The 22,079-nt window shown below is 37.7% G+C and overlaps 3 protein-coding genes and 1 long non-coding RNA gene across 4 annotated transcripts; all 4 read left to right on the top strand.

The window, feature by feature from the left end:
* Positions 1-208: 208 nt before the first annotated feature.
* Positions 209-11,290, top strand: LOC581608. Its single transcript, XR_970311.2, has 4 exons — positions 209-388; positions 7,688-7,785; positions 8,428-8,504; positions 9,557-11,290. It is a non-coding gene; the product is annotated as an uncharacterized LOC581608 (long non-coding RNA).
* LOC115918276 lies at positions 492-4,803 on the top strand. Its single transcript, XM_030972240.1, has 3 exons — positions 492-864; positions 2,268-2,446; positions 3,188-4,803. The coding sequence occupies exons 1-3, from the start codon at positions 684-686 to the stop codon at positions 3,890-3,892; spliced, it is 1,065 nt and encodes a 354-aa protein (XP_030828100.1). The 5' UTR covers positions 492-683; the 3' UTR covers positions 3,893-4,803.
* Positions 11,291-13,373: 2,083 nt separating the features above from the next.
* Positions 13,374-21,922, top strand: LOC115918116. The gene is made up of 6 exons (XM_011662429.2): positions 13,374-13,842; positions 18,671-18,789; positions 19,148-19,421; positions 19,943-19,980; positions 20,838-20,990; positions 21,564-21,922. Exons 1-6 carry the CDS (start codon positions 13,673-13,675, stop codon positions 21,920-21,922), a joined length of 1,113 nt encoding a protein of 370 aa, XP_011660731.2. The 5' UTR covers positions 13,374-13,672.
* LOC115929989 (histone H2B.1, sperm) lies at positions 16,637-17,096 on the top strand. Its single transcript, XM_031000253.1, has one exon. It carries the CDS (start codon positions 16,647-16,649, stop codon positions 17,067-17,069), a length of 423 nt encoding a protein of 140 aa, XP_030856113.1. The 5' UTR covers positions 16,637-16,646; the 3' UTR covers positions 17,070-17,096.
* Positions 21,923-22,079: the final 157 nt, after the last annotated feature.

Raw genomic sequence — 22,079 nt, 5'->3', positions numbered from 1 at the left:
CCATTTCTATTTTGAAAGTGAAGTCTGAGTCACTTTCATAGTTTCAAACTACAACATAAATTATCATAATAATTTATCACTACATGGCTGTATTTGGATAATTGCGGGATCATACAAAAATTTCAAAGACATGACTTGTGCACAAATGAAAGCTTTTCATACTTGCATGCAAAATTAAAGCGCAAACCGGTGCATATGCGCATGTGCGTGCACAATTATTGTTGACATTAATTTCCTAGTGCAGGTCCAGTTTGCTTGCGACCGTCCCCAGTGTGTTCTACTTCTCCTAAACAAGACAGTGTTCAATTCATTAGTTTACTGTTTTCCAGAGACTAAATAGACTTTTGCCCATCACCATGGCTCAGAAGAAGGTAACCATCGAATACTGGTAAGTTATCATGGAAATTATGCGATTCTCAGAGCAGGCATACAGTACCGTCCAGTACCGGATAACTCCCCCGCTCGATTCCAGTAAATTTCGCCGAGTCATTTGCGGCAGCGAGCTGCGGTTGTTGATTCTCCGGCAGCGCTCGCCACAACAAAAGTTGCGTGCGAGAAACTAGCGCAGGCGCGGCAGCAACGCCCGGTCTTTTGTCGTTGCAGTGTTAGCCAATCACAGAACAATATTATAATCATGCGGCAGCAACTCGGCAGTCATGTGATGCCATTTTATTGTAAGCAATATGGCGGCGAATCAGCACTCTCACGAAGACTCCCTAGGTTGGACAAGGCAGAAATTGGTGGAATTGGTTGAGACATACCAGAATAGACCATGCCTGTATGACAACACAAGTCCTGGCTACCACAACAGAGAGGAAAGATCAAGATCATGGATTGAAATAGCTGATCTCATGGGCAATCAAGGTGAGTCTATTCATTGACATTGTGTCAGAATGATTGGAGTAAGGTATGGTCATGTGCTTGGTAGTTTTGTAGGGGATTTATAAATCATAAGATCTGTGCTAATTTTTATAATTTAATGAAAGGTGGTCATCAACCAAATATGAGTTCTATAAAACAACTTGGGTTGTTTTATAAAACATAAAATCAATTCGCGCTCGATGACAGTAGTATCTTTGTCTACGGCACGACCTTTCCGTTTCACAAAACCATGATAAGCGACAAATCCATGATACTTTCAACTAAAAAATATAGTCTTTCGATCTCTGGCACTTGCATAAAATTGTGTTTAAAGGTAAAGACCAGTTCTGGTCATGCGATTGCATTGTGAAAGAAAGGTTGTGGAATCGATCGGAAAAGGTTGATCATCTAGCATATAAGTATTGGTGTGTACTGGAATCATCAAAATGATAAGAAATTTTGCTCAGTCTTTAAGCACTGTACAGAGAAAGATGTACATGTATATATGGGACTACGCAACACATGCGCGATATCTATCCGGATAGATATAATAATTTACCAAATATATCACTTTGTAGGCGATTTTCTGGCAAAATTTGTATCGTCACGTAATATTCAAAACATTCTTTCACATGATTGGTAATCAGAGCTTCCATTTCATTTTTTGAGAGGGGGGCGTTTCCAAAACTGGTCTTTACCTTTAAAATTGGTCTACAGGTAAATGCAAGTTTTTGCACAAAAGGGTTTCTGAAAATTTTGATCATGATCATTATGCTCCTACACTACGAACTAATGTTTTTTGTATATATCAATCGTAGTGTTATGCATCTCAATTGTGCAATGTAAGTTTCTCCAAATACATGTAGGTTTAATTATGAAATTAATTAATGTCAAGACATAGCATTTAAAGTAAGTAAGGCATAGGTTTGTAGTTGTGTACTAAATTATTTCTTTAAAAAATACCATTTTCCAAATAATAAAGACATACTTTTACTATTAAATAGAGGTAAATTAGAAATTGCACACAAAAGAAGAGCTTTAAAAAAGTGTTCATTTTTACCTTTAAAAAAATACACATGTCAAAATATTTTAATGTATAAATAGTGTATTTATCCGCAAGAAAGTACTGAAACTCGAGATGAAAACAAGGTCATCTAATGCCTCTATACTTTTGAATATCAATGTGAAATGGGAATGTCATGAAGAAAGAAGAACAAGTGTGTACATGATGATAGCCCTTCAGTTTTATCCAAAGCAAACTGTGAATTGAGAAGGGTGAAACATGATCCTTGAAACGTCAGGGTTTAAACCGATATCTTTCAGTTCAACATTGAGTTTAGAATTGCTTGAAGGATATTTTTCATAGTAGATGCACAATTAAATGTATTGATGTGTTTTGTTTTCAGAGGATGAAATCCGAGCTAAGATGAAGAGCATCCGTACCCAGTATGCCCGCATCATTCAGAAAGGACAACACCCCAAGTGTAAAACTGGTCACACCGTCTCCTCGTGGTGGTTACTTCCTAATCTGAATTTCTTAGATGACTTCATCATTCCACGGAAGGCTGACTCCGAGTCAATCAAGGTACCCATTTTTGTTCTTGTCCATTTTATGGTACTTTTATCTTACACCGTTATTTGTGTTTGTGGAAAAGAAATGTTGAGGAGTTTTTATGTTACAGCACACAAATGACCCAACATGTACTCATCACTTGCAATACGTTTTGCGTATATATGCATGAGAAAAACAGTTTAAAAATGTATATCATGACAGGTCCTACTGTATGTCAGAATACAATTAAGAAACTAGTTACAACAATTTAAAAAGTGGTAAAATATATTATACATGTACCATTCAACATTTACCATTTCCACCATTTAGTGCAACTGGTAGGTTGAACGTGATTTCTAATCATATTTCTTAATTCTTATCTTGATTTTTTATTCTTCAAACTTTCAATTGGCTGTTTCATAATTTGTCTTCTTTTACCCATAAAAACTTGAAATAAAGAGAAGGTTTCCATTAGTCTCAACCAAATTGAAACCATGCATTCAATGATTCAACAGTACAGCACACTTACTTTGACAAAACTTGATAGATAATGTGCCAAGTTAGCTTGTAGTTTCATTATATTTCACTTTTTTGTTAAATGGAACAAAGTAAAACATTAAAATAGTACAGAGGCGAAGGGATCGATAGATATTTTAACTCTTTTGTAACAAGTTTGTTTGGTAATTGCATGATACAACTATTGTAAGTGAACATGTGACAATGTTTACTCTACTAATGAAACTCTTTGTATGATTATAATTTTGTTGTTGTCAGGAAAATGACATTGCAGAGTTGTCTCTACTGAGTCAAGTGAGAGATGTTGGACGCACTTACAAGGAAGACAGTAATTCATTGGAGAATGGTGATGTCGCTGAAATGATGTATGACAGCATGATTCCAGATTCTGACTTTCCACAACCTCAAAGCACTTCACGAAACAACCCCGGACAGTCGAACCAGCTCGAGGAGCATGTATCTGTTCGAGAATCCTCGCCTTACCAGTCACCGTTCACTCAACGCATTTCGCCCATATCGATATCACGTCCGTCCATCACCCAGTATCGTAGCGCCAGATCGAAGGTGCGTAAACCATTTAAGAAACTAAAGAGAGATCAAACGGCCATCAGCCTACCGTCTGGATCTACTTCCAACGCTTCAAAGCCTCCTGATGCTGCTGAGCAGGGCAATGACAAATTACTCTTAAAAGCAGTCCTTACGTACGCAGAGAAGACCACCCGAGATGACGATGAAGATGCAGTCTTTGGGCGCTACGTTGGCAATGAGATGAGAAGTGTTACCGATTTACAGGCAAAGAGAATTGCTAAGATGAGAATTCAGAAAGTTCTCTTCGAGGCCCAGACCGGCTGGACCGAGACTTCAAATGAAGGGGTTTATCATGCCCCCCGGGACGGAACAACTACACAAGATAACTTTCCTGTAGGGGTTGTTTGCAGTACCAATAACAGTAGAGTTATCTGAGTAAAATTAGACAACCTGAATTTATTATTTTAGGAAGACAATCTCTAGAGTTTAGTAGCTTCTTGCCATATCTATGGATTTTATGAATTCTTTTTGATTTTTTTTTCATATAAATTTAGAGCATATAGTTGGTAGAGGTACTGCTGTGAGATTGTTAATGATGTACTGCTAAAAGAACCTTTTTTCGTCCCAGAAAAGTTTATGTAGTATGTACCCTACCTTTACCATTTATAATTGGTTAACTACATGAGCTTGTTAGAGATTTAATTAGTATTCACTTGTTTATTATGTCGAATTTGTGAGGGGAAAGAATTTAACTGATTGACTGAGCATAGCCCTTCCATTTCTGCCTTTGGTGTAGGAAACTATTCTCTGGGTGATATACTTAAAGTGCACTTCATGAGTTTAGACATTAATATCTTTATTATAAGAGAATAGAGATAAACATTGTCAGAAGGAATAAAGACGTGCTGCAGCAGGGCTCTACACTAAGTTTTTCCCACAGTGTCCTTAGTCATTTTTGTTTATCCCCCCCCCCCCCCCCCCGATTTAAATGTCAAAACAGTGGGTTTCTGAAATTTATGTTTTTGGGGGTCCATGTGTACCTTATCCCTGTTACTGTCTATCCCAGGCTAAGGTTCAGTATACATGTTAAACATTTAGAGAGTTAGGAATCAAGACTTAATCCTGGAACATTATTCTTTCAATCGTCAAACCTTTCAGGCAGCCTTTCCGGGAGTGTATGATTGAATTGTAGGAGGGTAAATAGTAGGGTTTTGTGACAAGCATTTTTTTTCTGTTACAGGTGACCCTTCTTCAAGAATTACATTGCAGTATTTGATAGCTTTATATTTTGTCCAAAGTATATTTGCAAGTAAAATAAAGTAAACAATTCCAAAGGTCCAAGATTATTGATGGCTATGTCTATTTATTGTTTTTCTTCCAAGTACGATGTATGTACAGTACACTGTAAGTCGAAAGCCTCCGTTTCTCCTGGACAATTATTAACCAAATTGAAATTACACAACACCAAGTATGCTCAATATTGGATTTATATTGAGTTCAAACTTGTGATAATTGTGGATTTCTAAAAGGTGCGTTCTTGATGTGTTGTCACTGTCATACCATGCCATGTACATGTACATGTACACTACATTATCAGATACATACACTGTACATGTATGGACCATCTTCTTCGGCACAACTCCAAATTGTATCATTTACTAGTTCCATTTGTTTTCAAACAAAAGGGATCTAATGCAATGTTACATGTCCAGCCTACACATTATGAGGTCTATGGGGAAACATACTTTATTAATATCAAAGTGCCATATTATTTATTTAGTGGTTACTTCCAGTTCCCCTACTATTGTACATAAAAATGCCCAATTAACATATTCTATCTATTAAGAGTATCTACCGTACATGTACTGTGCATGCACCGTACGTTGTAAAGCTAATGAGTAAATAAACTAGGGAGTCCCATGTTACCCTGTCAATTTTTTCAGGCACAGTTGGATGTTCAATCTTAAAATATTTAAAAAATCTTATATAAAAGCATTAACAAATATATATACAAACTATATGCAGTTATTATGCACAGATGTAATTGTATACAGTGTAAAGTTGAGGTGTAGAAGAACTACATGTACTCATGGACCTTTTTGTTTCCCAGTGAGTGGTACATGTTGCAACTTGTAAGGTTCATGTATTCTATGAATCACAAACATTCCACACCATTTATCTGTATACCAAATGGTATCCTGCTGTTGTGACTGTCTGGTTCATATATTGATTTCAACACTTTGCTGGCTGTGAAACAGGCAATATTACGTTGTATATTTATCACATATAAGTTGCACTTGATATTTGCTTCTGCAATTTCAAATATCATTATACTCCTTATGCATCTTTGAACAACCAAGCATTTACCCATGGAGACAAATATTTGACACCCTTGTACATGAACATGTATGAGGACTACCCCCAAATATTACATGATGACACAGAAAATATGTTAGTTGTGTAAATAAATATGTAGATTGATTTGAAAGTACTATGTCCCGACATTATTTTATATTGTGCGATACATTGATTAATTATGCACTTTGCCTCTATTATAATGAAAATAAAAGGAAATACAAATTACTTTCCAGACTGATGACTCTAGATTTGTTTATTTCATTCTTAAGATTGTGAGGTGTATTTTTTTTTTTTTTAGGTGGTTCATGTGACGTTCATTATTTTCTTCTTGAGGGATTGATGAGATTGATTGATTGATTTTTTTGTAAACAATATTAATCATACATTTTGGGTCAAATTGGTGAGAAAAAACCCAAGTAAAATAAGTAGTGATTAGGAATAAGGGGAAAATAAGAGATAGAGAAAGAGAGGGGGTGAGGTGGAATAAGAGGAAGAGAGGGAGAAGGGATGTAGAATAAGGGAGAGTGAGAGAGAGACATTTGGTATGAAGGAGAGACAGAGCTAGAGCCATTGAGGTGTTTTGTTAATGTAGGGAAAGGTACATATCTATACACAAATATTGAGCTTTGTAGAGTATGGTGAAAAGTAAATGAGAGGTTATTATACAAAACAAGGAATTAGTTTATAAAATATAAATTCTCTGGAGCAGGGAGCTTCAAAGCTCATTCATGAAAGGTCCCAATTGTAATAAACTCTATTAGTTGAGTTCTGGTCATACGATTGCACTGTGAAAGAAACATTGTGGAATCGATCTGAAAAGGTTGATCATCTAGCATACAATTATTGGTGTGTACTCAGACCTACAAACCAGTACGATTAAGTCGTATTTAGTACGATTTTTAGAAGCAAATACGACAGTACGATTTTCCTCAATACAATACAATTTTTAATTTTTTTTTTATTTTTAATAATAATTTTTTTGTTGTTAGTATTTTGTGTGTGTGTGTACCATTTTCTATGGAAAAATGCCCATTCTGTCATATAAAGCATCTCACATCGGCAATTTGGGGATGTTCATTGGTTCATCGAACACATCAGTCGTGACAAAATCATGCATATTCAACCAATGATCCATTTCTTCCTGTATGTAGACACTGTAAGAGATATTGATCCGTGTAACAGTCCATGTTTATTTTTAAGAATACAACTTTTGTCAGTAAAATACAACTTTTGGGATTAAAGAATACAGTTTTTAAACTCCAGAGGTTGGCAGGTCCGTGTACTGCAAGGTTCTGGAATCATCAACATTATAAGAAATTTGGCGAAGTCTTGGTAATGTTACATGAACTGTACACTGAAAGATGTATGGACTACACAGTGGCGTACGCAGGATTTTTTCACATTGTTTAACATTTTTAAATCGGGCAGAAAATTTCGCAACGACTCAGCCAGCCACTAAATAAGCAGGGGGGGGGGGGGTGAGGTCACCTTTTTAAGGTCATCCATTAGCATTTTTAGATTTAAAAAAAATCATTATTATTTATAAAAAAAGAGGGGGGGGGGGGTTTTCTCCAAAACACACACATACAAAAATGAAGGGGGGGGGGTCTCAATGAAAACTTTGGAAAGTGGGCAAAAATCAGGCACATTTTACTGATTTACATGAATTATTTCATTCATAATTTTCCTATCCAACAATTTCAAGCTTGGAAAAAAAGAAAACAAGTATTCTGACTAGAATTTTGAACGTTAAGGGCCCAGGTCACATGTTAATAATACTTCTCTCTCTCTCTCTCTCTCTCTCTCTCTCTCTCATCTCCCTCTTCCTCTCTCCCTCTACATTCTCTATTTCTCTTCTTTCCTCTTATACAGTGGTTCCTGAGGGTACTATCCGCGCTACCGAGAGCTGCACGAGATGATCGAGTCAGCAATCAAAGGCGTGGATGTTAGTGGCAAGCGGGGCAGACCTAGTAAGTAATGCATTTTTAGCTGGTGACTGACTGAACAATGTCTTGTATTTCACTTGAATTCTAGGCACTTGATGGTCTCTCATCTTTTTTTTATATAGAAAATGACATATGTAAATTAGATCAGGTTTGGTAGGTAGCTGCCAAATTTGCTGATCAATGCTATACATTATATAGCTAGGAGGACGTGTTGATAATATTTCTATCGGCAGTTCTTTCTATCAGCAACCCTTTAATTAAGGGGTTATGAAAGTTGTTATTGTTGACCAAAACTGCACAATAAAATCTTGACAATGAAAGCACTTCAGCATTTATGCCTGTTTTGAGAAGGATGAAATCTCTTCTAACTAGCTGCCATCAAAATACCAGTAATGGTTCTGATACAATGAGATGTGAGAAGATTAAACAGTCTGGTGGTGAAGAAAACACAGGCCTCATTCTCAAATGGGTGTCCGACAAGTAAAACAAGTATTGTACCTTAAAAAGAAACTCTTTCCAAGATTACGAGAGGGATGACAGTTCAGATTATATCTTCAGTCTACGCCTGGCGATGTCTTGTAAATGAGTTATGGTGATTTCAGATCATGTATTATATACTGTGTATGTTTGTCTCCATCATTGAAAATATCTTTACTTGTATTCCAGGTTCATTCGAGGTTAAGTTGAATGGCCAGGTCTTGTATTCCAAGCTCAAAAATGGAGGGTTTCCAGACTTAGATGCAGTAAGTGTGAACAAGAACACAAATGTTTCTTTTATAAGGTGTTTAGAATTTTTGATCAGTTATGGTAGTTTATATGATTAGTTTTGTAAGGAAAAGTGTGGTTCCTAATTGCCTGAAAAGAGATAAAGTAAATGTAAGCAGAGTTATTTCCTCCCCCCCCTCAAAAAAAAAAAAAAAAAAAAATTGAACAAACATTAGGAGGTTTGACATCAAGAGAAAGGGATGTATTAAACTTACTGAAAAGGCATTTAGTTTTAAAAGAATGTACAACTGAGATATAAATATTGAATAACCAACTGTGTTGCAAAATTGGAGCTGCAAAAGGTCTTTTTCATTTAGGATATTTTGGGTAGACAGAATGCCAAACAAGGAAGGCTTTACTTTGGCGTAGTATGAATACATGTAGATCCAAATGACCAGATGGAAAAATTGGACTGGTCAAAGTTTACATAACAAAAAGAGAAGGTGCAGAATAGAGGCTATGCAGTTGAAGAAAGAACAGAAAAAAGAGAAAGGCAGAGAGAACTACAGCACATTTAAAAATACAAACAGTTGACTGGTACATGTACCATAATCATAACCATAACAATAACCATAACCATAACCAGCATACTAAAAACAACCAGAGATATAAGCAGATAATCCGCCCTGATTATCCGCTAACAAGAGAAAACCTGCCATGTAAGTTTTTTGTTAAAACTATACATTTCAGTAGCTTTAAAACTTGATCACACACTGATCTAGCATGATTTCAAGAAGAATGACTTCCAAACATTTTCATAACACTCTTGAAAGTTGACCTCTTATACTGTTATCAACCTTTCTGATTGCTGCCCTCTCTTGTCATTATTTAAACACTTTATGTTCAAATGGGTGTATACACATACATATATCTCATTCATCTACTTGTTTAAATGCAGGTAGAAGTCTAATTGAATTTATATTATTGATTAATTGTCTCTATAGTATAAGACAGCAATTTCTTTCGTATCCCAAAATATCAATTACTATACTTTTCATACCCCCCCCTCCCCCTCTTTTTTATGATGTAGATTGTGGAAGCCATCGAGGACTACAAGGGTGAAGGCACTGTAACTCCAGTGGAGAAGAAAGCAGCGTCATGTATCATCTTGTAAAGAGAATGGACACCCCCCCCCCTCTCACAGGTTCACTGGACAGAATAGATAATCCTTTACAATCTTAGCACAGCACCAAAGAATGAGACCCTTTAAAGCACAAAGTGTAGAACACCATTGACCCCTTTTTAATGCAGGTATAACAAAGAGCTCAAATTTGGAAGTGAATGAGGTCAAACTTCACAAATTTCTTTTTTTCCTTCTCAGGTACATGGCTATTTTTATTGAATTTTGTTGTAAATAAGGTGTCAGGTTATACTTCTAAAGGAAGAAATCAAGAATTTACTATAATAATAATAAATATAATAAAAACAAACAAGCAAACAAAAAACTAATCTGAAACACATTAAATTTAATATACAGGGATATCTAATTCAATACATGAATTCCTTTTTATAGTATGAATTTAAAGTACGCTCTAATATCACAATTTGAAATGCCTGTTCTATTCTGTCAAGTGAACCTACATCGACAAAATGTCTTTCATTCTCTAAGTCACATGAAATCATACTTTCCCCTTAGCATTACCGACTCATGGTCCAACTAATGACAAGTTGGGTTGAAAGGGGAGGAACCACCTCCCCCTATCCAAGCTTTGATGTAATCTGGGTCTGTTTGTGAAGCTAGAGGTAAAGAGATTTCTTGTGTTCAATTTATGTTATGTTATATTCGTAATTTTCGTAAATGTATTACAGTTAACAACTAGATTATTCTTAGTCTTGCCAAGTTTTTGTAATTGCTAGTAAGTATGTGATAAAGTTGATTAGTCCCAATTTATGTTTCTTGATAGTGTGATATATTGAAGCTCACATCTATGAGTATTCAACAAAAGGCCTAATTCAACCAGTCCACTTTTGATTCTTGAGTTACAAAGAACAAAAATAACATCGAATTTAATTACAGGGGGTATGAATAATTCAGTGGTTTAACTGTTTATATGATGTATAGATATTTTTGTTTATAGCATATCCGTCATGAAAAAGAGTTTGGTTTTATAATTATGTGGTATCTTTGAGTGATTATTGTTTACGAGAAATGTGATGAAGCACAAAGTAGGCTGTAATTATTCTCAGGGAAGAGTACATTATCTTGATATTATTAACCATTGGCCATGAAAGAAAAAAGCAAAACAACATTTGCATCTTTGCTTAAAAAAAAATCACAAATACAATTTGGTAAATATAATCACATGGCAATCACTTTGAGAAAAATAAATTAGGTGTTCTTGATATTGTTGTGGTAATGGTGAAAGTCATGTTAAACCTTGAAAGTGATAGTGGGACTAAATCTAAACCAGAATAGAATAATAGAGTTCAGCTCAAAAGCTTTGTACATCTGAATCGGTTATTTCAAAGAATAATTCTGCACTTAACTGTGTTTGAAATTCTCTTCAGCTTTGCTTAGAAATCCATTTATCTATCACATGTTTTTTTAATTTTTTATAAAAGATGTCCGAAAATGTTATGGTAAGTTGGAGGCTTTCATCTATTGGTCTAGAAATCGTAATTGCCATTGATGCCTTGAAGGTTTATGTCCATGTTGAAATAAGCCCGGTGTCAGAGACTTATGCAGTTTTGTACAATTCATCCCAATCCACAGTTATTGACTATCTGAGAAATAAATGCAATTAAAACTTAATTTCCAACAGCATATCTTTAATCTTTCCCTCTGTTCTTAAGTTTTAAGAGATATTTTGAGATACATGGAGCTTCTGGTTTTAGAACGCAAGTGTCAACTGAGGGCAGGGTGGAGAGAGAGAAAGAGAGAGGGAGCTGGAGAGAGATGGGTGAACAGAAAGAGGATGAAATAAGAAAGAGACAGAGAGGGAGAGAGAGGAGAAGGGAGGGGGGGGGGGGGTTGAAAGAGAACCAAGTTGAGGTGAAGAAAATGATAAAGACAAAGAGCCAATAGGGATGGCGAGACGATGACAGGTCGATGTTCAAATTAACACGCCGTAACAATGCAGTTACACGTACCATATTAATCTAATAAGAATGAATTGACTTTAGAATCCAGATAAACGTCAACATAAAACCTACCAAAATGTTTTAAACTCGAGTAAGCTCGTTTATATCTCTTTCGCCATGGCCTAATCAACGCTTTGTTTAGTATCATTAGAAAGTTTGTTTTTCCTTTTCTAAATCAAACCAAATATAACTGGGGAGTAGTGAGCCCAATAAATATATATATTTTTTAACCAACACCCCCCTCTTGAGAGAAAGGCGGGGGGGGGGGGGGGGAGTAGTGAGCATTGTTTTTTTTTACTCGACACCCCCCCCCCTCCTTGAGCCAAAAAAAGCAACATTTTGGTAACCGTCTTTTTGTTAAATTTTTTCTGCCAGGGGTGGGGGCCCGGGCCCCTCGTGCCCCCCCTGGATCTGCCCCTGGCCCCAGAGAAGTTAAGAAAAGGACCGCAAAGTAATTGTCACTGAACAGAACAAAACTGTAGAACGGTCGTACATTATTAAAGGCTCATACCCCAAGATATGAAGGCAAGCTGGAGTATTTTTTTGTAGGACAGTGATTGTCGCTGCCTGAGGGACCTGTGCTTACACTAGTTTGTAATTCAACCAAATCTGGTGTTGGCGAAATATAATGGATACACATGGACATTAGGCCTAAAAATAAAAAAAGATGTTGTATTGCCCTTTAGGTGCGAAAACATGGGTCGGTCGGTCGGAAATCTTCTCTTTTTTCCCTTCCTTTTGGGGGGATATTTCACAGTTTTTAATTTATCAATATTTTTTCTCTCAAAAAACGGTTAAAAAAAAACTTTTTTAAAAAGCCGACGGTAGATTTCAAGATTTTGGGGTCGGTCGCAAAGGGCAAACAACATCTTTTTTTGTTTAGGCCTTATTGCTATGTGGCTTTAAAACAATGCTCCTGCCAAAAAAAAAACAATATAAACAAATACGACCCTGATTTACTTCCATTCATGAACTTACAGCTGCAAGTTCAAGGAGGCTCTTTTGATATTTCAGTCTTACTTCCCGTCTGTAATGGCCATTATTCGTAAAATTCTTTAAACGCGTCATTGTTTTTACAGGATGTGTCTCATACTACGAAATCCGGGATTTGGTTTTGGTATGGCATTGGACGTCGCAGACTCGCGTGCCCCCCCCCCCCCCACCCTCAATATTATTTAGGGTATGCGTATGCTTGTTCCCTCCCTTTGAAAGCACCCCCTATTTCAGGACTGCCAACATTTATGCCTTGGAGACCCCCCCCCCCCCCTAAATCCGGATCTCTGCTTAATGTATCCCCCTATCTATGATATTCATTTTTTTAATTTTCTCAGGGGTCCAAAGAGAGAGGGAGAGAGAGAAGGAAAACAAAAACTTTTTAAAGAAATGTCCGGATGAAAAGTCAAATACACCCCCTTTTTATATTATTCTCGGGCAGGACTTTATCGCGCGAAAAGTACCCCTTTACCGGAGATTTGGGGAACACGACTGCGGTCCATCCGACCCCGAAGTCGGGGGGGGGGGGTGGCTCGCGTGTAGCCTACTGGGAGCGAGAATGGAGATGGCTGGGTAAGGGACACAGCCAGTATAAGGGAGGGGTGATTTCGAAAGGATTCACAAGAATATACTTAACACTTTCAATCAGAACAATGCTTAGACAACACATATCGGCACCATATAAAACCCACCGACCAGTGTTCGCTATATGTTACACCTAAATAATTACGCTACCGTCTCAAACTTCTAAAGGCAAAAGAATGAACAAGAAAAGGTCCCGATGACGTCATGCTTTACTGTTAAAATATTCAGGTAACCACAGAGTATCAAGGGTTATTGAAGGTTTTCGTTTTTGTCACCAGTGCCTGGTCTTTACATCAAAGCCTACTGTGACGTGATCGAAAGTGGACATACTTCAGAAATCGTCTTGGTGCTGTGAATTTAAGGAGCTTTTAACTTCGATCAGCAATACAATCTCGAATTTGCCTGTCTGCGAAGGTACGGAGTATTCTCTTGGCAGTTTTCTTCGAAGACAATTAAGACAGCGTGAACGAACGGGATCTAAAAGAAGATGCCTGACAGTTCGATAGTTTGGGATCATCAAAGTTTCGTGGATCATGCAGGATGGCTTGAAGCCCATCATTCCTCGGCATGGGATTCTCATGAGATTCACAGTCCGCCTGATCCGGTGCCTGATCCTGTGCCTGATCCTGTGACAACCCCACATCAAGCACGGCGTGGGTAGGTGTTCAGTCTAAATTATACATACAGTCAAACCTGTCTTTAGCGACCGCCCAAGGAAAACACAAAAGTGGTCTTTGTAGACAGGTTCCTTTAGTATATGTTTCAATGAGAAACCATTTTCAAGGGAAACAAAAAAAATGCGGTCTTTGTAGACAGGTGGTCACTTAGGCAGGTTGGACTGTATATTGTTTGCCTAATTCGGGGGCACAGTTTAAAAAAATATTAGCCTAGTTGATCTCGAAACTGTACTGTGTCCCGAGAGTACAGTCTTGAGATCACTAAGGGGTTTTAGATTTAACCTCGACCCGACGAATACAAATTCATTATTTGTTTTATATACCGCATTTCGCGTGCGTATCCTTAAAAAATGATATTTTTATTTAAAGAACATGTCTGTCAGTTTCTAATTGTAGGGGAAGATACTGATCAAATGGTTTGAGAAGAGTGAATGTATTACTGAGCGAAAGTGCTAACTCAATGCCAATTTACTGCGCACTTGCCTCGTAGAAGTAGAAGTAAAAGTAGCTATAGGCCTATATACCCAGTAAATATGTTTCGCTTTTAAAACGCCCAAGCAGTCTATAGTAAATTCTGATGCCCGGACTTTTGACCAATCAAATGCCTAGAATATTGACATGCGATATAGAAGGTGAAATATATAACATTGTAAAGCCTGTAACAACCGACGATAAGGGTCTTTTAATATTGTACATTTCCATGGCATATATATACATACAGTATATATAAACCTAGGGGCGGTGGTTAACCGTGGGGAAATATATCACTCGCCAGACTCGCTGTTCAGTTTTTGGAACTCCTTTATTTCTAAAACCTTAGGATCGAATGTGGAAAACCCATCTTTACAGTGAGTTTTCACGTCTAATAAAAATGGGGAAATAGGCTCGGAACATTTTCGATGCATTCATTGTGACGTCATTCGAGCTATTTAAATGTACATAGCTTTTGTTACGTGACAATGCTCGCGCGTATACTGTACATGTATTATGACATCATAAAGAAATCTGATGAGGGGTAACGCGCGTCGAAACCAAAACATTACGCGCTTGTGAACTTGGAATAAAGTTTGTTGAACCGTACCGTCTAAATATGGGTCACAGACAAAAGCAGTAGGAGGCAATCTATTCAATTCAATTCAATTCATTTAACTGATTCAGTAATACAAAAATCATTTTCAAACGCAAAACAATGATAAATAGCCTGCATACACATAAAGAAACAATCAAAGTTAAACAAACATCAAAGTTGCATAACGGCACTCCACAAATTATATTTGATTGGGAATGCAAAAGCCTAGTCACTATTCAGAAGAAAGCTTTTAAGTCTCCAATATTTCAATATGTCTATGATACCGTATACCGCCTCCTGATCCCGGCCTCTGAAAGAAAATATACTAGTAAATAACAATAATTGTATTCACAAGTATTTGATAGATCTCAATTGGAAGAGCTTGCTGTTGGTGCCTAGGAATATACCCTGTTACACCGGTCCAATGTAACTTTAAACAAGATAAACTAGATTTCTTAGAACATGATTGAAACACCCATTTTTCTTAGAGGCAGACAAGATTGTTTATGAAGACCATTTTATTTAGGCCTAATATGAGGAATGCATGTCCTAGGGCTAGGCCTAGGTTATCGCTTCACGGGGTTATTAATATTACTATGTCAATAGACCTATGTTTAAATTTTTAAACTTTATTTTTCATTTTTGTATGTAAGGTCTATACTATAAAGTGTATGTGGTGAAATACTAATCTAGACTGTATTTAGCGGGTCTCTTTTTCACTTAATAAATATACACGTGGACTACCACACAATGTTCTGCCCTTTACCTGCCATTCCAATGCAATGATAAAACACAATCACTATAGATCTACTGTTCTATGAGCAAATTACTTCAATGTATTTCTGTTGCAAGCACAATTAGTTTAGAGCTCCAAAGAATCACCCCCCCCCCCCCCCCAAGTCGGTAGGGAAGTGGCCTGCAGGTCATAATAAGTGATAGATCTAGATCTAGGCCTAGTACTAGTATCAAAATCTTGAATTGCTTTTTCTCTTCCAGACAGCTAGGGAGTAAGTATTCAAAGTGTTCTTTTTTAATTTGTTATAAATACGTTTTCCCTTTATGTATATTGCATGTATATCTAGATCTAGATTCTAGGCCTAGAATACGACTTGTAATATGAAATTGCCAAATAGTCTAAATAATAGTCTAGGTCTAGGGTCTAGGCCTAGACTCTAATACAAATTTTAATAACCAATACCTTGTCCTTATCAGAGTAGACCTAGGAAGAAATCTAGGCTGTGCCCAAAGATAAAGATTTAGAAAAAAGTAACGATTGGCTAAATTCTGGGGGGGGGAGGGGTACTTAGAAAGGGCAACTCCTTACTCGATGTCCTTACATCTTAAATTCAGACTTATTCTTTAGGTCGAATGTATAAAGTATGTAGTCTACACATAAAGGAAACATCCCGCCATTATTCACTTCTCACGTGACACGTACTCAATCGACGTCGACGCGATCCTCGAAACTCGCTAATTTGCATAAGCGCGCGTTTTTTATTTGACACTTACTAATTTGCATATGCGCGCGTTTTTTATTTCACTTTCTGATTGGCTACAAGTTATCCGTAGCTTAGCTTTGATTGGTAGGTTCTCAGATGTTGCCGGTCGGCTACTCGTATCCCGAATCCTCATTTGCATACATCATCTATTATAAATAGGTCGAGCACCAGGTTGTACATCATTCATTAGATTGATTGAAATCTTAAGCAATCATCATGCCGTCTCAGAAGAGTCCTACCAAGCGAAGTCCGACCAAACGTAGCCCCCAGAAGGGAGCTGGCAAGGGAGGCAAGGGATCCAAACGAGGAGGAAAGGCCAGGCGTCGTGGTGGAGCCGCTGTAAGGAGACGTCGACGAAGACGCGAGAGCTATGGAATCTACATCTACAAAGTGTTGAAGCAAGTTCATCCCGACACTGGCATTTCTAGCCGCGGCATGTCCATCATGAACAGTTTTGTCAACGATGTGTTCGAGCGCGTCGCAGCCGAAGCTTCCCGTCTTACCAAGTACAACCGCAGGAGCACCGTTTCAAGCCGCGAGATCCAGACCGCTGTCCGCCTTCTTCTCCCTGGAGAGCTGGCCAAGCACGCCGTTTCTGAAGGCACCAAAGCTGTCACCAAATACACCACGTCTCGATAGATCCGAGACCTGGCTGGCCTGGAGACCATCTCCAAAACCAACGGCTCTTTTCAGAGCCACCAATTTTCCAAGAAAGAATTGAAATAGATTTTCGGCTAATTTATCCCCTCGACAAGAGTCTAGATAGACCTAGACCTAGTCTAGATCTAAATTAAATCTAGGCCTAGACTCTAGACTTTTTTAGACTAGATTCTTCTACTTCTAGATCTAGACTAGATCTAGATCTATAGTCTAGATCATAGATGATAGATCTAGATCTAGTCTAGACCTCTAGGCCCTATCATCTAGAACATTCAAGTTCCTTCGGCAATAATCGGGCAAAAAGTCACAATTTGGGGCCGAAAGGTAAATAAATTTAGACTGGGAAAGTGGAAAATAAAGCAGCGGTGAAATAACGACTGCAGAATATCCCTCGCTGTTCATTTTCGATAAGCCTAATATTATAACCCGGGTGTAACCATAACAAACTTGCCACATGATTTTGTTTTTATTTTATACCTCCAACATTTATACCTCTGACATTTTTACCTCTGACATTTTTACCTCTGACATTTTTACCTCTGACATTTTTACCTCTGACATTTTTACCTCTGACATTTTTACCTCCGACATTTTTTCCTCGACATTTTTACCTCTGACATTTTTTCCTCTGACATTTTTACCTCTGACATTTCTTCCTCTGACATTTTTTCCCCTGACATTTTTACCTGGCACCATTAGCAGCTCCGAGGGAGCTCCGGGTCAGTCTGAGGCGGCTGTACCTTTTGCATGTACCCTCAGTCGCCCCTTTTTATATAGGAAAAGTGACGGACCCCTTTAACTTCAGCTAAGTGCCCCTTTTCATTTCTAATAGGTGCCCGTTCCACATTCTTTTAAGTGCCCCTTACCATCTCTTATAAGTGCCCATATTTAAAGCTGTGAGTTACCCCTTTTTACTTTAACAAGTGCCCTTTTCCTTTATAATAAGTGCCCCTTTTCCTTCTGATAAGTGCTCATTTACGTCTCTTTGATGAGTGCCCCTTTTCATGTCTAATAAGTGTCCCTTTTCTTCTGATAAAACCCCCTTTTTTTCAATAAGAGCCCGCCCCTTTCCCCTACTCAGTGGCGGATCCAGCCGGCGGGAAGAGGGGGGGGGGGGGCAATCCGTGAGAAAATATTAGTTGCGACTCGGCCGTCGGTGAATAAGCGGGGAAGGGGGTAGGAGGGCCGGAAAAATCGCTACGTGGATCCGCCCCTGCCCTTACTCATAAATGCCTCTTCTCACACCTTTGATAAATGTCTCTATTAAAATCTGATATGTGCCCCATTTCCTTCGACAAGTGCCCCTTTCCATTCTCACAAGTGCCCCTATTTAGGTACAAGAGTTACCTCTTACCACCTCTGATAGGTGTCCATTCACCTCTTATAAATGCCTCATTTCAAATTTGAGAGGTGCCCCCTTTAACTTTCTATAAGTGCCCCTTTTATGTTGTAATAAGTGTCCCTTTTCCGTTCTCGTAAGTTCATTTTTTACCACATCTGATAATTACTTTGACACGTGCTCCTTTTCTTTTTTAATTAGTGCCCCCCTTTTCACCTTACTCCCTTTGTATTTATTTTAGAAACATCAACTTGAAGGCAAACATCGGATCAGTTACGATCGAAACTACGAAAAGAAGCGTGTCAACAGTAGGCCTATCATCTACCAGTGGCCTTGGCGTCAAGACCGAGCAAGGATCTGGTAATTTTCTCTTAATTCTACCAAATATTCAACGTTATAACTAATGACGTAGGGATTATGTGATTGTGATATTTCATGAACTCATAAAATGGGTTAATGTTATATATAATGTTAAAACTTGATGGAAAAGGGGCAGCGGGGACTTCGTTTACACCGTATGATCATCATTATTATAATTCTTGTGACGATGATAATGAAATAACGAATACGTGATTTTATAGCTATTGTAATTTCTTCACAATGACGATTATACGAACGAAATGATACTCCCCCCCCCCCTTTTTTTTTATTCATTGATTTTTAAAAATCTATTTATCTATCATTTTTTGAAGTTTTATAAACCTCTCCCTCATTTCAGTCGGAATCACATCACCAATCGTTCTCGAAGACACTCAAAACCACACCAGTACTACCAGCGGGATAACGAATAGTACTGATGCATACTCAATCACAGAGTCGTATGATATGCCTAATGTGGGGGCAGCTCGTGCACCTGCTCAAGGCCCCGCTCAAGGCATCTTCGATCAACATCGCGTCTTCGTATTCTCTGGCATTGCCGTGTCCGCTGTAATACTCATCGTCGCAGTCGCATTACTTATCGTCATACTTCGTCGGTCACGAAGGAAGAAACAGTAAGACTGGTATTCACAGTATTGCTGATTAATTTGTGTGTAATGTGAAATTAATTGTATAAGGGATCTTATGTACACGGACCGACTTCTATCATTCAGCCGCGAGCATATCTCTGGAAGTGGTCCTGTAATAATGTATCACTCTACCCACCCCTCTCTCTCTCTCTCTCTCTCTTTCTCCAAGTACAACTTTTGCAATTGGGTTTAGGGGGGGGGGGGGTAGTCCGTTTACATATCAATCGGATGCAGTGCCCATACCTCGCCGGGTTTTCTTTTCTTCAAGATGACGAGCGATGCACGAAGGCAAATAGCCACAGAAATGCTAAAAACAGAAACCAAAAAATTGAAAAACTAAAATAATATTTCGAAATCGGTAAACAAAACTACTACTGTAGAGAACGAAGACAAGTATTAATTGATGTCATGATCATTGTTTGCATGCTTTGCCTCTCTGCCTTGTTGTGGCCCATTATTATCACCCTTTTTAATGGTTTTGGTATTTTTCCCTTTTCCTCCAACAGAAAACAAGTTACTCTGAACTCCACAGAGGCACCATCCAGTAAGTGTATATTATTATTATAATTAATTTTATCATAATCATTATTAATAGTATTTTCATTTGTATTTGTTTATATATATTCATATTTTTCATTCTATTTTATTGTCAGTGTTATTTCTTTCTTTTTTTTTGGGGGGGGGTTGCCACTAAACGTTCACGTGATGACACATCTTGCGTGATTTTAAACTACAATTTCCGAAAAAATTGATTTACATGGAATTTTGAATAAAACGATAGATTTATTTGATTTCAGCTCGATCCGTATACACATTGATTTTCATATTTACATCACCCATAACATCATGGTCAACGAAGAAACCATTTCAAGTTTCAAGTTCAAGTTTTTATTGTTCCACATTTTACAAAAAATTAGACATACATGATACTTATGAAGTAAAATTTTTACAGAGCACGTCTCAATGATTCTCAATTCATATTTATAGATTAAGTAGAATATGAGGAACCTTTAAAAAATCGGCGGCTTGTATAATATAGGATCCTAGTAAAATAAGTATTGCAGATGGAAAATGTAGCAGTAGAGAAAGACGTACTTTAGAGGGAGGGATTTAAAGCTCCACTGTACTACTTGTAGCTAATTGCTCCCTCTATATAGAAAACAATGCTTAATCGGTGACCATTGGTCCTCCATGACCCTCTTTTTATTCTGTTAATGGAGAGCTGAGTTGATGAGATAGCCATCTGTCAGTGACCTTGCTGGGTGGTCTAATCCCTCCTAGCCAAACTAGTACAGACGGTCTTTAAAACACAATGGAATAATGAAATTTGTATACAAAATAATGCATTAGCACCAATACCCATTTACTTGCAACTATGAATTCTTCATTTTAATGTGACAGGCAAGGGAGTCCGTCGTCTTGTGAAGATGGAGAGTCAGGAGAGTCAGCATACTTATGAGGAGGTACAGCTTCACAAGAAAGATGATAACATGACCACAGTGAGCAGCTTGGACATCAGGCTAACAACGCCCTCTACTGCCATCAGTAATAAAGGTTTGTGATTTGCGTGTCTTTCTAGTATTTATGTTTTCATATAGATAAGAGTTAAAATTTTAAATTACTATCAATTCGAATTTTTTTCATAGTTTCTGGTAATGATTTTTCGAGACCTCTAATTGCTGTAACCACGAGACATCATTATGAATGATAGCATTTCAAGAAAGGAGAAGAAAAAAAGTCCCTGACTGATAACTTTAGGATAACAAGTCATATTTAAATTGTTATTATTCATATTGGTAGTTTTCAAACTATATGAATGCATAATATCAATTGGCAACTATATGGACATAATTATGATATTGTCTACATTAACTTTGTACGTCTTTATGTCGTATTACCTAGTGAACATTATTTCAAAATGATTATTAATATTTTCCCCTGAGTAACTTTTCTGCCCGAAACGTTCCCAAAATGTCCTGCAGGAAAGTCAAGAAAAAGAGGGCGCGTGGTAATAAGGGGGTAGGTCGGCCACTTCGGAATCCTCTAGGTTAAGGTTTATGTATGTGGCTTATTGACTTAATCATTTTTCTTTACGAGTTATTTTTGCACTTATGTTTTATCTTGTAGGAGGAAAAAGTGACCCCAAGAATGCAAAGGTCGAACAGTGTGGAAAAGGACCATTTTACTTTGAGTTAGACGAATCCAGCGGCCAACCTACCATACCCGTTTATTCAACGCCTATTTCGAAACGAACTGACGAATTTTCCGCGAAAACGGATGTCGATAAGACTGGTGTCTATCGTTTGTACAGTGAGCCTATTCCTTTTACCAAAACGAAGGACCAAGGTGACAAGATCCAAGAAAATGTTCGATATTCTACCCTACTCCAACCTATTTCATCGTCGATCCTTCTCAACATCAAGATAAAAAGATTGGCGCCGGTACAACCCTTCCTCGTAGAATGCTCACACGACAATGTGACGTAACAATCGAAAATTATGATAAACTTGATCGTAGCTTCACGATGACGTCATCGTCACCCGGAAAGGAGAAAACAAGCGGACTGGTTTCAGATGATATGGGACCATACAATTGCCTGAACCGTGATCAGAATACAGCGAATATGGTAAAATCCTCGTCAAA

This window comes from Strongylocentrotus purpuratus, unplaced genomic scaffold (assembly GCF_000002235.5).
Source record: "Strongylocentrotus purpuratus isolate Spur 01 unplaced genomic scaffold, Spur_5.0 spur5_scaffold_6, whole genome shotgun sequence".
NCBI classification, from domain to species: domain Eukaryota; kingdom Metazoa; phylum Echinodermata; class Echinoidea; order Camarodonta; family Strongylocentrotidae; genus Strongylocentrotus; species Strongylocentrotus purpuratus.
Note: the sequence above shows the minus strand (reverse complement) of the source record. Positions and strands in the feature narration are given on the sequence as shown.

Excerpts from the sequence above, each read along its gene's own strand:
- LOC115929989 (XM_031000253.1), top strand. The coding sequence starts at position 16,647 with ATGCCGTCTCAGAAGAGTCCTACCAAGCGAAGTCCGACCAAACGTAGC.
- LOC115918116 (XM_011662429.2), top strand. The coding sequence starts at position 13,673 with ATGCCTGACAGTTCGATAGTTTGGGATCATCAAAGTTTCGTGGATCAT. Across the intron at positions 13,843-18,670 it reads CCACATCAAGCACGGCGTGG|AAACATCAACTTGAAGGCAA; the intron begins GTAGGTGTTCAG and ends TATTTATTTTAG. Across the intron at positions 18,790-19,147 it reads CAAGACCGAGCAAGGATCTG|TCGGAATCACATCACCAATC; the intron begins GTAATTTTCTCT and ends CCCTCATTTCAG.
- LOC115918276 (XM_030972240.1), top strand. The coding sequence starts at position 684 with ATGGCGGCGAATCAGCACTCTCACGAAGACTCCCTAGGTTGGACAAGG. Across the intron at positions 865-2,267 it reads TGATCTCATGGGCAATCAAG|AGGATGAAATCCGAGCTAAG; the intron begins GTGAGTCTATTC and ends TTTTGTTTTCAG. Across the intron at positions 2,447-3,187 it reads CTGACTCCGAGTCAATCAAG|GAAAATGACATTGCAGAGTT; the intron begins GTACCCATTTTT and ends TGTTGTTGTCAG.